Here is a 16,552-nt window from a genome sequence, read left to right as displayed (position 1 = left end):
ACAGATGAACTTTTGTTACGTTTTTCTTTGAACTGCCTTTAAGACTGTTTTTGCTGTTTGCCAAGTGTGAATAAAACACAGAACTTTGATTTGAAAAGTACTGTTTCCTTGCCTCTATAATGCAGCCGCACCTATAATAATATAATAAGCAGATACTTAAGCAAAAATCTCTTAAACATATCCATTGGAAGGTACACAGCAGAAGATAAAGCTTGTGTCAGTTTCAGGCATTAGCAAGGTCATCAGGCAAAAAGCTCAAAACACTGACACACTTACTAAAGGAATAGCACTGGCAAGCATTAAAGGGGTACTCCAGTGAAAACCTTTTTCCTGTTAAATCAACTGGTGCCAGAAAGTTAAACAGATTTGTAAATTACTTCTATTAAAAATCTTAATCCTTCCTGTACTTATTATCTGCTGAATACTACAGGGGACATTCTTTTCTTTTTGAAATGCTCTCTGATGACATCACGAGCACAGTTCTGTCTGCTGACATTATAATAATTATAATAATAATAATAATAACGCTTTATTTATTGTTGTCCTTAGTGGGATTTGAACCCAAGTCCCCAGCACTGCAAGGCAGCAGTGCTAACCACTGAGCCACCATGCTGCCCTTAGAATACATTTGCTATGCATGGTTGCTAAAATGGACAGAGATGTCAGCAGAGAGTCAAGGGGTCACTGAACAAGGAAGCAATCCCATAGGTCCCATACAGAGGAAAACACCTCAACTGTGTTGTTCAGAGAAGCTGAAAGCAACTCCAGGGATCATATCTCACGCAAGCAGATAAGGGGGTCGTGCACTGACTGAGGAGCAGAGCGCTTTCAAAATTTAGCAATTAACATCTTAGCAGCTAGCAAGATATGAAGGAGAAGTTTTATTTGCTTTTTATGAAAAGGAACAGGAGACAAGTGCAAGAGATAGACCGGAGGGTCCAAGGGGACAGAGATAGCAAAATCATCAAAGAGGAGGCATTTAAAGGACAACTGCAGCCATAACAACTTATCCCCAATGCACAGGACAGGGGATAAGTGTTTGATTGCGGGGAGTCTGACCTCTGGGACCCCCCTGATCTCGAAAACGGGCCCCGGCATTGCCGCTCTGTGAGAGCGGCTAATGCGTGTAGCGTCGACCTCAGTGAGGTTGACGGTACGCCCCCTCCACATACAGCTTTATGGGTGAGGCGGGGAGGCATGAACACTGTCTCTCCGCCTCTCCTATAGAACTACATGGAGGAGGCATGTAGGCCGCGGCATCATGCACAGGAAAGCCGTGGCAGAGTCGGGTCCCCGCGCAGGAGATCGCGGGGGTCCCAGCGGTCATACACTTATCCTCTATCCTGTGGATAGGGGATAAGTTGTTATGGCTGCATATTTTCTTTACCTTCTGATCAAAACCCAGTAGTTCAGGCAGGATCAAAAATGTGAAATGTCGACCCAATACCGCCTCCACAATGGGGAGATGGACTGGTAAAGATTATGTAGTAGCTCTGGAGTATGATACCACCCATCAGCAGTTTGTATTTAGTTTCCTTGAGAAATGTTTAAAAGATTTTTTCAAGCTTACAGCCCAGACACACCACTTTATCAACAAGTTTTTCTCTGGTCTGAAGAAGTGATGTAAACTTGTTAAAACTTGTATTATTTTTAAAAAATTTTAAAAACTGATTATCAAAAATATTTTTCAAAATGTATGCGGCAGACTTTTCTGTTCCCTGTTGAGTCAATGTCTTTGCCACAACTACCATTTAAAGAGACAGCAACAGCAGCACCATGTTCACATTGGAGTACATAATGACAAAGTTTCTACATCCAGTATTCCAACCAGACATGAATCGTCAACAAAGGTTATGTTCACCACGACCTGAACAACCAGTTTGTACATACCTGAGCTCTGCCTTTTCTCAAGCAGACACCATCAGCGCAAACCTTGTGGACTTTACCACACCAGATTAAACCATTGTCCAGAACTTGCCCAGTTTGCCATGGGTGTTCTGTCTTGTCCCCCCTCTAGTGTAGAATCAGAGAGAGTGTTCAGCATGGCCAGCAGTGTCAGGCATAAAGCAGTGAGGAATTTAAACTGACTGTGCCAGATGCCACTGAATAGACAATACTACCGCCATCCCTGCTGTTCACTGCCCACTACAACTCCCACCGGTCTGCCATCTCCTGCTTTCTGCAGCATAATACAACTCGCACTAGTCCACCACTGCCTTCAGTCCACTGGCAACTACAACTCCCACCAGTATTCCACCTCCTGCTGTATGCAGGAGACAAGTACTCTTACCAGTCCACCATCTCCTGCTGTACGCTGGCTACTAAAATCCCACCAATCCACCAACCTATGCTGTACATTGGCTACTACAAGATTGCCATCTTCTGCTGTACTTTGGCTACAACAACTCCCACCAGTCTACCAATGCCTGCTGTACACTGGCAATAAATACCACCAATCCACCATCCCCCTTGCTGCCATTTCTACCATCAAGGCCTACACATACACAAGCCATGCTTCCCAAAAAAAGGAATATGTTTTTCAGCTTTTCACACAAATAAAAATTTTTTGGAATGTTTGGAAAAATACAATGTGCTATTACTTGCCAGACTCAAAACCTGTATTGCTACTCCGAAAAAAGAATAATTTTTTAAATGTTTAGAAAAAACACTGCAATCTCTTGATACTTTGGTGTGCTACAAATGCTGTAAAATTAGTATAGTTCATAATATAGTGTCTGTGCCTGTGTGTGATGGTGGTCTCACAATTCTTAAGTGATCGTGTCATCTCAGGTTTTTCCAGGTTGCAGTGCGGCCCGATACATTACTTCACTAGTCAGATATTGAAAGGAGCCTGTCTACTTTAATGAGTGGAGCACTGGGGGAGGGGGTAGATCATTCCCCACAGCTCTGCAGGGAATTGTAGCTCAGGGGTTCTGCAGAGGGTGGGGTGGCTGATGTGTGGGAGGGAGAAAAGTGACCTCACACATACAAACAAGGAATCCTGGGATGTGTAGTTGGAGGGAGGGAACTCCAACAGGAAATAGCCATTTCAAAAAAAGAAAGCAGCAGTATCTGGCAGGTAAGTACTAAAGTCACCTAATGGTGGATAACCCCTTTTAAAAAGCATACGACAATTGCTAGCACTGTGTATTTTTTAAACAAGCTGTTAGTTACCGTAAATTTTGACATTAACTTAGCCCTAAAACCACTTTAAAGTTACTTCAAAACTTTCCTAGAAGTGTTATACAGTGCTTTGGAGCTCTTACGCAGTGTTATACAATGTTTTCAGGTTCATTTCATTCCCAGTTTGCAGAGAACTAGTTTGACGCGAACTGAACATTTTCCAGAAGTTCGGCAAGCTTTTTAAAAGTTTGCTCATCTCTATTTAGGAGATATTTATCTTGGTGCTAATAAGGTAATTTCTTCTTAACTGCAATGGAGGCGGGCTTCTGCTGTATGCAATGATTTCTCCCACCCACTCCAGCCCATAACCCCGTCCCCTTCAACTGAAAACTCTGCACCCTGGGATGAAAGGACACAGTGGGGGAGAGAAAGCATTGCCCATACGGCAGCAGCTAACCTCTATGGAAGTTAAGAAGAACTTATATTAGCAGCAAGATTAATATCTCCTTAATGCATTGATTTTACCCAGTAAGAAACATTAGAAACAGGGTCACCCATGCCTTCAACCAGTATATTCAGTTTTCCATATAAATGACTCACTGAAATCTGCAGGATTGTGGTACGTGGGGCAGTGTAATCCTAGGCTCTTCAGATATGGAATGAGGTGAGTTACAGCCCCTTGGTATATGCACTGTCCCTGACTGAGAATGAAAAGCTGGAAACAGACAAAAGCACAACATTCTTGTCATACATGTAGAAATAATAGGTTACTGTACAATATACTGATACATTAATAACACAAAATACTGTATAATAGAATCTTACAAACCTTGTCAAACATTTCAAAAAGTTTTGCACTTGGTTGATGTATAGTACAGATAATTGTGCGGCCACCTTGAGCCAGAGAGTTCAATAGTGAAACCACCTGGAAACATGACGCGCTGTCTAAACCACTGAAAGGAAGGAAAAGATAAAAAGAGAGGAAAGGAAAGGAAGAAGAAAGAAAAAATGAAGATTAGAAACACAATTGTAGTTAGCATTTGTTGGTGATTCATGATACCTGGATAACAACAAAATGTAAATTCCCTGTGTGCTGGTTAACTTAGAGGGGAACTCCACCCTAGGCATCTTATCCCCTATCCAGAGGATAGGGGATAAGATGTCTGATCACGGGGCTGCTGGGGACCTCCGCAATCTCTCCTGCAGCCCCCGAGTCATCACCGCATGGAGCTTAGTTTACTCCGTGCGTGATGACTCATGATACAGTGGCCGGAGTATCATGACGATACGGCTCCACCACCTTGTGATGTCACTCCCCGCCCCCTCAATGCAAGTCTATGGGAGGGGGCGTGACGGCCCCAGTATCGTGAGTCATCACACATGAAACTTAGCTCCGTGCAGTGATGACTCGGGGGGGGGGGGTGCGGTGGCTACAGGAGAGATGGCAGGGGGACCCCTCTGATCAGATATCTTATCCCCTATCCCCCCCAAATCATGTGACCTGCCAGTGGTGTTCTGCCCCCCCCCCCCAATTAATGATCAGCCCTGCGGGGTACTACTCACAGATGTCACCTTCAAACACTGCCCTCCTCCTCTTTTTTGGGGGCCGCCAGGCGCTGGAACTCTATACTGTACGCCAGTGGTCTCCAACCTGCGGACCTCCGGTTGTTGCAAAACTACAACTCCCAGCATGCACGGACAGCCAACAGCTGTCCGGGCATGCTGGGAGTTGTAGTTTTGCAACAGCTGGAGGTCTGCAGGTTGGAGACCACTGCTGTCCGCTGTATCCCTATGCCCGGGCTGCAAAAGATACAGAAAATAAACTTTAAACTCACCTACGTCGGGGCCACACGCTGGGGACTGGAACGTGGACAGCCGTCAGCCTATCACCGGCCGGAGCGATGTCCGGCCCCGGCCAGTGATAGGCTGAGCCCACTGTCATGTAAGAAGCTGGCCAGAGCTCCTTAAATTGACAGTGGGATCAGCCTATCATTGGCCGGGGCGGGTGAGTTTAAAGTTTATTTTCTTTATCTTTTGCAGCCCGGGCATAAGGATACAGCGGACAGCAGTGGTCTCAAACCTGCGGACCTCCACCTGTTGCAAAACTACAACTCCCAGCATGCCCGGACTGCAGGTTGGAGACCACTGGCGTACAGTATAGAGTTCCAGTGCCCGGCGGCCCCCAACAAACAGGAGGAGGGCAGTGTTTGAAGGTGACATCTGTGAGTAGTACCTTGCCGGGCTGATCATTAATTGGGAGGGGGGGCAGAACAGCGCTGGCGGGTAACATAGGATTAGTTCCCCGATGTGGGGACAGCACTGCGCTGGGCTGATAATACATTCCCGAGGGGGAGGGGCCCAACCGGTATTGCGGCATGGGGGAAAATTCATATCGTGCAGCCAAAAAATTCGGTATTCGGTATGAACCGGTATACCGCCCAACCCTAGAGCATAGAATATTTTTGCTTACGCGTTCAAGGTGCTGTTATGGAAAAACTAAGTTGTCACGATTCGGCTTCCAGGTAGTGGATCCTCTGTGTCAGCGAGGGATTGGCGTGGACCGTGCTAGTGGACCGGTTCTAAGAGGCTACTGGTATTCACCAGAGCCCGCCGCAAAGCGGGATGGTCTTGCTGCGGCAGTAGCAACCAGGTCGTATCCACTAGCAACGGCTCTACCTCGCTGACTGCTGAGAAGGCGTGGGACAGAAGGACTAGGCAGAGGCAAGGTCAGACGTAGCAGAAGGTCGGGGGCAGGCGGCAAGGTTCGTAGTCAGGATGGGTAGCAGAAGTTCAGGTACACAGGCTATGGACACACTAAACGCTTTCACTGGCACAAGGCAACAAGATCCGGCAAGGGAGTGCATGGGAGGAGATCAGATATAGCCAGGGAGCAGGTGGAAGCCAATTAAGCTAATTGGGCCAGGCACCAATCATTGGTGCACTGGCCCTTTAAGTCTCAGAGAGCTGGCGCGCGCGCGCCCTAGAGAGCGGAGCCGCGCGCGCCAGCACATGACAGCAGGGGACCGGGACGGGTAAGTGACCTGGGATGCGACTCGCGAGCGGGCGCGTCCCGCTGTGCGAATCGCATCCCCAACGGCCAAGACAGTGCAGCGCTCCCGGTCAGCGGGACTGACCGGGGCGCTGCAGGGAGAAAGACGCCGTGAGCGCTCCGGGGAGGAGCGGGGACCCGGAGCGCTAGGCGTAACAGTACCCCCCCCCTTAGGTCTCCCCTTCTCTTTGTCCGGTAACTGCCTCCCCTGGGATGAGGACACCGGGAAAGAATGGAGGGTTTCCTCAACGGCAGGCAGTACAGCAGGAGTGGGAATGGGGAGGGAGGGCAGAGGGCGAGGCCTGGCACGGGGCAGTGTGACACCAGGACGGGGGCCATGGGGAGGCACAGAGGCTTGCCTGACGGGACTGGGAGGGGGGGAGAGGCACTTCCTGTGGCAGGCAGAGTCCCAGTTCTTGATCTCCCCGGTGGTCCAATCAATGGTGGGGGAATGAAGCCGGAGCCAAGGCAGACCGAGGAGGACCTCAGAGGTACAGTTGGGGAGAATGAAGAACTCAATCCTCTCAAGGTGGGGTCCAATAGACATGAGGAGGGGCTCTGTGCGGTAACGCACGGTGCAGTCCAATCTGGCTCCGTTGACCGCGGAAATGTAGAGCGGCTTGACGAGACGGGTCACCGGGATGCTGAATTTATTAACAAACGACTCCAAAATAAAATTTCCAGAGGCACCGGAGTCCAAGCAGGCCACGGCTGAGAGGGAGGAGTTGGCTGAAGAAGAAATCCGCACGGGTACCGTGAGACGTGGAGGAGCAGACTTGGAACCAAGAGACGCCACACCCACGTGAGCTGGGTGCGTGCGTGCGTTTCCCAGGCGTGGAGGACGGATAGGGCAATCCACCAAGAAATGCTCGGTACTGGTACAGTAAAGACAGAGATTTTCTTCCCTACGGCGATTCCTCTCTTCCTGGGTCAGGCGAGACTTATCCACTTGCATGGCCTCCTCGGCGGGAGGCCCAGGCGTAGATTGCAACGGATACTGTGGGAGAGGTGCCCAGAGATCTAAGTCTTTTTCCTGGCGGAGCTCTTGGTGTCGCTCAGAAAAACGCATGTCAATGCGGGTAGCTAGATGGATGAGTTCTTGCAGATTGACAGGAATCTCTCGTGCGGCCAGCACATCCTTGATGCGACTGGATAGGCCTTTTTTAAAGGTCGCGCAGAGAGCCTCGTTATTCCATGATAACTCGGAAGCTAGAGTACGAAATTGGATGGCGTACTCGCCCACTGAAGAATTACCCTGGACCAGGTTCAACAGGGCAGTCTCGGCAGAAGAAGCTCAGGCTGGCTCCTCGAAGACACTCCGGAGTTCAGTGAAGAAGGCCTGGACTGTGGCTGTGGCAGGATCATTGCGGTCCCAGAGCGGTGTGGCCCAAGACAAGGCCTTTCCTGAAAGAAGGCTTACTACGAACGCCACCTTAGACCGTTCTGAAGGAAACAAGTCCGACAACATCTCCATATGCAGGGAACACTGAGACAAAAATCCACGGCAGAGTTTAGAGTCCCCATCAAATTTGTCCGGCAGGGACAAGCGGAGGTTAGGAGCGGCCACTCGCTGCGGAGGAGGTGCAGGAGCTGGCGGAGGAGATGGTTGCTGCTGTAGCAGAGGCAGAAGTTGCTGTAACATGGCGGTCAACTGCGACAGCTGCTGTCCTTGTTGGGCAATCTGCTGCGATTGCTGAGCGACCACCGTGGGAAGATCAGCGAGACTTGGCAGCGGCACCTCAGCGGGATCCATGGCCGGATCTTCTGTCACGATTCGGCTTCCAGGTAGTGGATCCTCTGTGTCAGCGAGGGATTGGCGTGGACCGTGCTAGTGGACCGGTTCTAAGAGGCTACTGGTATTCACCAGAGCCCGCCGCAAAGCGGGATGGTCTTGCTGCGGCAGTAGCAACCAGGTCGTATCCACTAGCAACGGCTCTACCTCGCTGACTGCTGAGAAGGCGTGGGACAGAAGGACTAGGCAGAGGCAAGGTCAGACGTAGCAGAAGGTCGGGGGCAGGCGGCAAGGTTCGTAGTCAGGATGGGTAGCAGAAGTTCAGGTACACAGGCTATAGACACACTAAACGCTTTCACTGGCACAAGGCAACAAGATCCGGCAAGGGAGTGCATGGGAGGAGATCAGATATAGCCAGGGAGCAGGTGGAAGCCAATTAAGCTAATTGGGCCAGGCACCAATCATTGGTGCACTGGCCCTTTAAGTCTCAGAGAGCTGGCGCGCGCGCGCCCTAGAGAGCGGAGCCGCGCGCGCCAGCACATGACAGCAGGGGACCGGGACGGGTAAGTGACCTGGGATGCGACTCGCGAGCGGGCGCGTCCCGCTGTGCGAATCGCATCCCCAACGGCCAAGACAGTGCAGCGCTCCCGGTCAGCGGGACTGACCGGGGCGCTGCAGGGAGAAAGACGCCGTGAGCGCTCCGGGGAGGAGCGGGGACCCGGAGCGCTAGGCGTAACATAAGTGTTCTGTGATAGACAGGCCAATGTCTTCTACAGCCAAAAAGTGCTTGCACAGTTTGCACTCGACTACAAACATCAAACAAACATGAAATACAATGTCCTTTCCTTCTGACCAATAAAAACTAAGCAAGTACTTTGAAATAAATGTATGTATACAAGTAAATAAATAAATAAATAGTAGGATCTGATCTCAGAATTACTGCATTATACTCACAACTGGAATCCGAACTGCTTCAATAAAGACGAGAGACAGCAAAGAATTGTTAGGATAACTATAACATCTGAGCACTGCATTTCACAACTTTTGATTAATTTTGGATGGTTTACAAATTTGCATTCTGATGATTTTATTTGTTATTTACCTAGTAGGTTCATCAAAAAACATGACTGGTGGATTATTGACTAGTTCTAGAGCAATAGCTAAACGCTTTCGCTGACCCCCAGAAAGGCACATTGTTCGAGTTCCAGAGCACTCAAGCAGACCCAGTGCTGTCAAGATCTCATTTACCTGTAAGATAAAATAAATACCTAAACATGATGATAGACTAAACATTACCATAGAATCAGGATGTCAAAAATGTAGCCTACCGAACATGGAGGTGCGGCATGCTGCAAGATCTCCAGGAGTAATTGCAGCCAGGGGCGTAATGATTGCAGAAAAGGGGCCCACCTGGGGATTCAGGACACCTGTTTCAGACACACGCACAGCTGAATGCATGCTGTGCCAGCAAGAGGACCAAGATGGGGCTTCCAATGTGGGCAGTGTCTCTGTGATGGTGTCTGTAACAGGAGCTCAGAGAGGATGACCGTAGGGGAGCAGAGTGTTGATAACAGCAGTGGTGAGGTGAGTGAACAATGGAGAGGTGATTGATTTTTTTCCTGGGGCAGTATGGGGACCTAATACAATATGTGGCATCATGTGGAGCATAAATACTTTTAAATAATATATCCTTCATGGCAGTATGGGAAGGCAAACTACAACATGAGGGCAGTATAGGAGCTATATATAGGCTTACTATTACATCAGGGTAGTATGGAGGCCTACTACTATATAAGGGAAGTATGAGGGGCCTAACTACTATATAGAGGCAGTATGTGGGGGCCTACTACTGGATCGGTTCAGTATGGAGGCCTACTACTATATGGTGCGAGTAATATGCCTCTAGCCAAGGTGCATAAAATTGCTGCTCTTGCGGTGCTCTCTTATCCAATCCAGTAAAGGTAGATGTATTAGTATACCGAAGCAGACCAGAAAGTAGTAAACAAAAAATGGCTTTAATTGCCAAAAGATAAATAATCAGGTATCAGACAGTGCATTTCAAGGGGTGGGACCCCTCTTCGTCAGGTCATGTAGTACATACAGCCAATGATCTTATTTATAGACAGAGGGGGAGATTTATCAAAACCTGTCCTGAGGAAAAGTTGCCCATAGCAACCAATCAGCTTGTTTCTTTCTTTTTTAACAAGCCCTCTGCAAAATGAAAGAAGCAATCTGATTGGTTGCCATGGGCAACTGCACCACTCTTCCTCTGCACAGGTTTTGATAAATGTTTGCCCACAAAAAGTAAAATTGCAAATGCAACTGCACTAATACAAAAACACAGTTTTTAATAATATCCGAAAGATCATTATATAAATGAATAAAAAAAATTAGAAGAAAAAACACATATGGAATAAAAAACTAAGAATATATTGCAAATGCAACTGCACTAATACAAAAACACAGATTTCAATAATATCCGAAAGATCATTATATAAATGAATAAAAAAAATTAGAAGAAAAAACACATATGGAATAAAAAACTAAGAATATATTGCAAATGCAACTGCACTAATACAAAAACACATATTTCAATAATATCCGAAAGATCATTATATAAATGAATAAAACATTTTGAAGAAAACATACATATGGAATAAAAAACAAAGAATATATATATAGCATAATATACCCTGTCTTACTCAAGGATAACAATCCTTAAGTGACTCCTAGGTAGATTCAGTGAGGCGGATGCCCCAGTGGCTAGTCGCTAAGAAAACCCATTAGTTAGCGTGTATCATCCACAGTCAGAAGTATCCAACAAGCAAGTGAGAAAAGGCCGCATCCCTGGATGGGAGACTGCAAGGCCAAGGACCATTTTTAAGCCCTTCCCGCTATTGGACGTATGCATACGTCCAATCATCCAACACGTTTGCGCAATTGGACGTATGCATACGTCATAGCGATCTCCTGCACTGCCGTGGGTAGGGCAGGAGATCGGCGAAGGGACCCGGCTGTCAATCACAGACGGAGTCCCGCTGCAGCTGCCGAAGCCGCGATCGCGCCAGTCCTGGCAGCATTAACCCCATAGATGCCGTGATCAATCCTGATCACGGCATCTATGGTGTTGACAGGGGGAGCGCTCTCCCCCTGTTCTCCAACGGTGGCGCCGTGATACAATCGCGGGTCGCTGTTGGTTGCTATGGCAGCAGGAGGTCAGATCATGACCTCCTGTATGCCTGCTACAGAAGCCTGTGAGATCCAGCCAGAGGCTGGATCGCACAGGCTGTAGTGTCTGCAGCTCTACAGGTTATACTGTGCTGCAGTACAAATGCATTGCAGCAAAGCATAACCTGTAAAAAGTGTAAAAAATTTAATAAAAAGTTCTTCAATAAAAGTATGAAGTGTAGAAAATGTATTTTTTTAAATGCCCATTCCCAATAAAAGCCCTATATTATCACCAAAAAAGATCAAAAACACAAATCATATACATAAAAGGTATTGACACGTCCATAATTACGTGTACTATGAAACTATAATGTAAATTATCCCGCACAGTGAATGCCGTAAAAAAAAAAACATAAAAAAAGCGCAAAAAAAATCGCCAATTTTGGTACAAATAGCGGAATAAAAAAGATCAAAAGGTAGCTTGTAGCACAAAAATGAAACCAATAAAAAGAACAGCTCATCCCGCAAAAACTAAGCCCTTACTCAATGGCGTCGGACAAATAACAAAAAAGTTACGGCTGTTGGAAAATGAATGGCAGAAAAAGAATTTTGCTCAGAAAAGAAAAAAGAACATAGAAAGCTATATAAAATGGGCATTGCCATAATCGTACTGACCCACAGAATAAATATAACATCACTTTTACCGAACAGTGTACACCATAAAAAATAAAATAAAAAAAACGCCAGAAATGTTCCAGTTTTTCACAATATTTTGAAGTTTTTCACAAAAAATGCTTCATGTGTCAACAAAATTGCACCAGTTATATAAAGTACAATGTCATAAAAAAAACAATCTCAGAATCGCTCTGCTCAGAAAAAGTGTTCTAAAGTTATTACCATTTAAAGAGATACATGTGAAAAATGGGTCGGTCCTTAAGGAGTTAAAAAACATAATAGCCGCATATGTACCTATGCTAAGTGTAGCCTACATTTAATACTTTGTTTTGTAAAAGACTATAACGGTCAGTGGAATCCTACAGACTGCCCGTAGTTAGATCCTCCTCGATCACCAGCGTCAGCTAGTGGAAAGAATATATATGTATACAATACATACGTGTGTGTGTGTGTGTATGTATATATATATATATATATATATATATATATATTACTTATTAAGGAAAAGTTATAGTAAATGGATAAGTTAGTATTCATTATTTAGACTAAAATACTATATTATATGTGAAGGTAGTTGTATTATTTGTAGTAATTAATTATTGGGGTTGCAATGGGGAACATAAAAAGAAGAAAAAACACTCTATGTACAACACCATGTAGCGCATCTACACAACTTTTCTGGTGTGTCAGCAGATTCAGGGATCAGCTGTAGTGTTTCACTGCGGACTCCTCGGTAGCGGCTAGCAAGCAATCATCAGAATTTCAAGGATTCCACCTTCGGTAAAACCTTCTCATGTGGAAAGGGATGGGGGGAAATAGGAAAAGAGTGAAAGCACTACCAAGAAGTAAAATAGTAAAAATTAAACGTGTGGATGGACTTAGAAAATAAAAATAGATATTTATTATTGTACACGAACAATGCGTTTCGAGTATACACTCTTCATCAGGTCCATAGTAAAAATACATATAGTACAGGTGTATATATACACACAAAAGACCAAAAATTCCGGAAGGGCAAAGTGACGCAACAACATTGACCCGATAGTTAATGTGAAGTAATAGCTTGTAACAATTGTAAAAACTATTTATAATGTTACATAAGAATATATAATAAAAGTTTAAAGGTATTATGTTTTAAGTAAAAATTGTTAAGCTGTATGTTATTCACCGTATTATTATAATGCTGTATTATTGTTATACTAAAATGTCATGATAGTGTTGAATATTAGTCAATGCTTCTTTAGTGGAAAAAAGTTAGAAAATATATATGGTATTCCCAGATAAGTGTATGTTTCAGCATAGAAGCCTATTTAAAGAGTTGCTCCCACCATCTCACATTTATTTTACTCTGTCCCTACCTATAGGTAATCTATCCCTAACCCCCTCCCTGCCTTTAAAAAAAATTTTTGGCACTCACATATCAAAAAATAAAGTTGATGACAGTGCCCATTTAACACTCATCAAGGTCTGGAGGTATGTGGTTTTACTTTTGAAGATCTGTTTCTTTTGAAAACTGTGAACACTTGTGTTGGAAGTAGGTTTACAGTCATGCTCTATACTGCAATTAAAGTATGTGTTCCCTACACATACTAGATACAGCTGGCCTCCCATACTTTTTCGGACCCTCATCCTCGCTTCTCTTCCTCATCTACACATATATAGTCTCCAATATATACATTAGAGATGAGCGAATCGAAGCAGACGAACCTGAATTTACCGTATATACTCGAGTATAAGCCGAGTTTTTCAGCACGATTTTTCGTGCTGAAAACACCCCCCTCGGCTTATTTCTCGAGTGAACTCTCCACCCGCAGTGGTCTTCAACCTGCGGACCTCCAGAGGTTTCAAAACTACAACTCCCAGCAAGCCCGGGCAGCCATCGGCTGTCCGGGCTTGCTGGGAGTTGTAGTTTTGAAACCTCTGGAGGTCCGCAGGTTGAAAACCACTGCGGCCTTCGACATCATCCAGCCCCCTCTCACCCCCTTTAGTTCTGTACAGTACTCACCTCCGCTCTGCGCTGGTCCGGTGCTGCAGGACTGTCCGGAGAGGAGGTGGTCCGATGGGATAGTGGTTCCAGGCTGCTATCTTCACCGGGGAGGCCTCTTCTAAGCGCTTCGGGCCCGGCCCCAGAATAGTCACGTTGCCTTGACAACGACGCAGAGGTACGTTCATTGCCAACGTACTTCTGCGTCATTGTCAAGGCAACGCCTCTATTCCGGGCCCGCAGCGCGGAGAAGAGGCGCCCCCAGTGAAGATAGCAGCCCGGAACCACTATCCCACTGGACCACCTCCTCTCCGGACAGTCCTGCAGCATCGGACCAGCGCCGAGCGGAGGTGAGTACTGTACAGAACTAAAGGGGGGTGAGAGGGGCTGGATGATGTCGAAGGCCGCAGTGGTCTTCAACCTGCGGACCTCCGGAGGTTTCAAAACTACAACTCCCAGAAAGCCCAGACAGCCGATGGCTGCCCGGGCTTGCTGGGAGTTGTAGTTTTGAAACCTCTGGAGGTCCGCAGGTTGAAGACCACTGAGGGCGGATGATGACAAGAGGATGATGAAGGGGGGGGGGGTGTGGGATGATGACAAGAGGATGATGAAGGGGGGGGTGTGGGATGATGAAGGGGGGTGGGGATGATGACAAGGGGATGATGAAGGGGGGTGGGGATGATGACAAGGGGATGATGAAGGGGGGATGTGTGGGATGATGACAAGGGGATGATGACAGGTGATGATGATATTTCCCACCCTAGGCTTATACTCGAGTCAATAACTTTTCCTGGGATTTTGGGTTGAAATTAGGGGTCTCGGCTTATACTCGGGTCGGCTTATACTCGAGTATATAAGAATTTCAGGATTTATTCGATTCTCAACGAATGCGAATATCACCGCGATTCTATTGCATGAATCGCTCCATTAAACTCCATTTAACAGCATTCCAGGCTCCAGGACATCTAAAATGGCAGACCCACATGGGGCAAAGGATGCTGGGAAGGCGGGAAGGCAAGGCGGGAAGGGAGGTAGGTGGGATGACCCTGAATCACATGCAGGATGCAGACTATCAGCATTGATTCACCCCCGTGATATCACAGCCCAATATAATCGGCAGACATTTTGCGGCTGCTCATTTTGTGCCATATACACTGCAGAGGGATAGGAGGGACTGCGTGTCTCTGTGTTTCACACAGACACGCTGAATTGATTATAACGCAGCATTCCACTGCCAACTGCTAGTCACATCAGCGTTGTGGACAGAGAGAAGTGCAGTGCTTGTTCTCACTGAGAAGAATTTTTTATGCCAGCCATTAACTTCACAGTCACGTTATTCAGCATGTTATCAGAGAGGGGCAGATAGGATTTCCACATCCCTGATGAGGCAACGAAAAGCTATCGCCCGACGCCCGGGACAAGTAGTTTTGGGCGCTGGGCAGGTGAATTGTTAATAGATTTAGTCCTGTATCGGGCTAGCAGGGACAGACCAACTTCCCCCTTATTTTTCTTTATTGCCGGTGTGAGGTGCAGGAGCCGATGGAAGTCTCCACCTCACACCGGCGCTCAGAATGTATGGAGGGGGCAACGGCCCCCAGCTGACTGCAGAGACCGAGGTCGCACGTTCGCATTACATAATTGAGCCACGCCCCCTTATCTAATCCTCCCGGAGGATGGAGGACGCAGCTACATAACACAATAAGACGGGGGGAGAGAAAGGATGTCCACAGCTCGGCACACAGCTCCTCCCCTCCCCCCGCACACAGCCCTATCCCTCCCCCTCCCCCTGCTCTTTCTTCACAGGACCTAATCCACCACGGGGAGGCTGCATGTTTGCACGGAGAAAACACAGAGCAGGGGGGGGGGGAGAGAGAGGAGAGGACATCCGGTGTGAGGGGAGATTTTCAAACCCATGTAACCTCAGACCGGCCGGGACTACAGCTCTGATGTCCACTCATGGCGGCTCAGGTGAGGAGGCAGAGAATGCAGGAGGCGATAGGAAGGGTGGTTGTATATGTAGGGTGTGAGTGTATGTGTGATGTGTGTATGATGTCTGTCTGTGAGATGTGTATGTAATGTATACTGTGCGTATGATGTCTGTCTATGTGTGATGTGTATGTAATGTGTGATGTGTGTATGATGTCTGTCTGTGTGATGTGTATGTAATGTAAAATTGTGTGTATGATGTCTGTCTGTGTGATGTGTATGTAATGTGTGATGTCTATGTGTGATGTGTATGTAATGTATAATGTGTGTATGATGTCTGTGTGATGTGTATGTAATGTATAATGTGTGTATGATGTCTGTCTATGTGTGATGTGTATGTAATGTATAATGTGTGTATGATGTCTGTCTGTATGTGATGTGTATGTAATGTATAATGTGTGTATGATGTCTGTCTATGTGTGATTTGTATGTAATGGATAATGTGTGTATGATGTCTGTCTATGTGTGATGTGTATGTAATGTATAATGTGTGTATGATGTCTGTCTATGTGTGAGGTGTATGTAATGTATAATGTGTGTATGATGTCTCTCTGTGTGTGATGTGTATGTAATGTATAATGTGTGTACGATGTCTGTCTATGTGTGATGTGTATGTAATGGATAATGTGTGTATGATGTCTGTCTATGTGTGATGTGTATGTAATGGATAATGTGTGTATGATGTCTGTCTATGTGTGGTGTGTGTGTGTATGTATGATGTGGGGTGGGCAGCGGTGTATGTATGATGTGTGTGTATATGTATAGTGTGATGTGTGTATGATGTCTGTGTGATGTGTGTATGTAATATATGATGTGGGGAGCAGTGGTGGGTGAA

At 46.4% G+C, this 16,552-nt stretch overlaps 1 protein-coding gene across 11 annotated transcripts in view; it reads right to left on the bottom strand.

Annotated features, from left to right (window-relative positions):
• The window catches only part of ABCG4 (ATP binding cassette subfamily G member 4), a 522,357-nt gene that overhangs the window by 296,294 nt on the left and 209,511 nt on the right, over window positions 1–16,552 (bottom strand). For all 11 annotated transcript variants that reach the window (XM_056543428.1, XM_056543421.1, XM_056543422.1 and 8 more), the window contains 3 exons: window positions 9,007–9,152; window positions 3,953–4,076; window positions 3,724–3,838 (listed from right to left, as the gene is read on the bottom strand). In XM_056543428.1, the coding sequence (XP_056399403.1) occupies window positions 3,724–3,838; window positions 3,953–4,076; window positions 9,007–9,152 (385 nt within the window). The remainder of the gene's footprint in view (window positions 1–3,723; window positions 3,839–3,952; window positions 4,077–9,006; window positions 9,153–16,552) is intronic.

This window comes from Hyla sarda, chromosome 10, assembly GCF_029499605.1.
Source record: "Hyla sarda isolate aHylSar1 chromosome 10, aHylSar1.hap1, whole genome shotgun sequence".
NCBI lineage: Eukaryota > Metazoa > Chordata > Amphibia > Anura > Hylidae > Hyla > Hyla sarda.
This window is presented reverse-complemented; position numbering and strand designations above follow the sequence as displayed.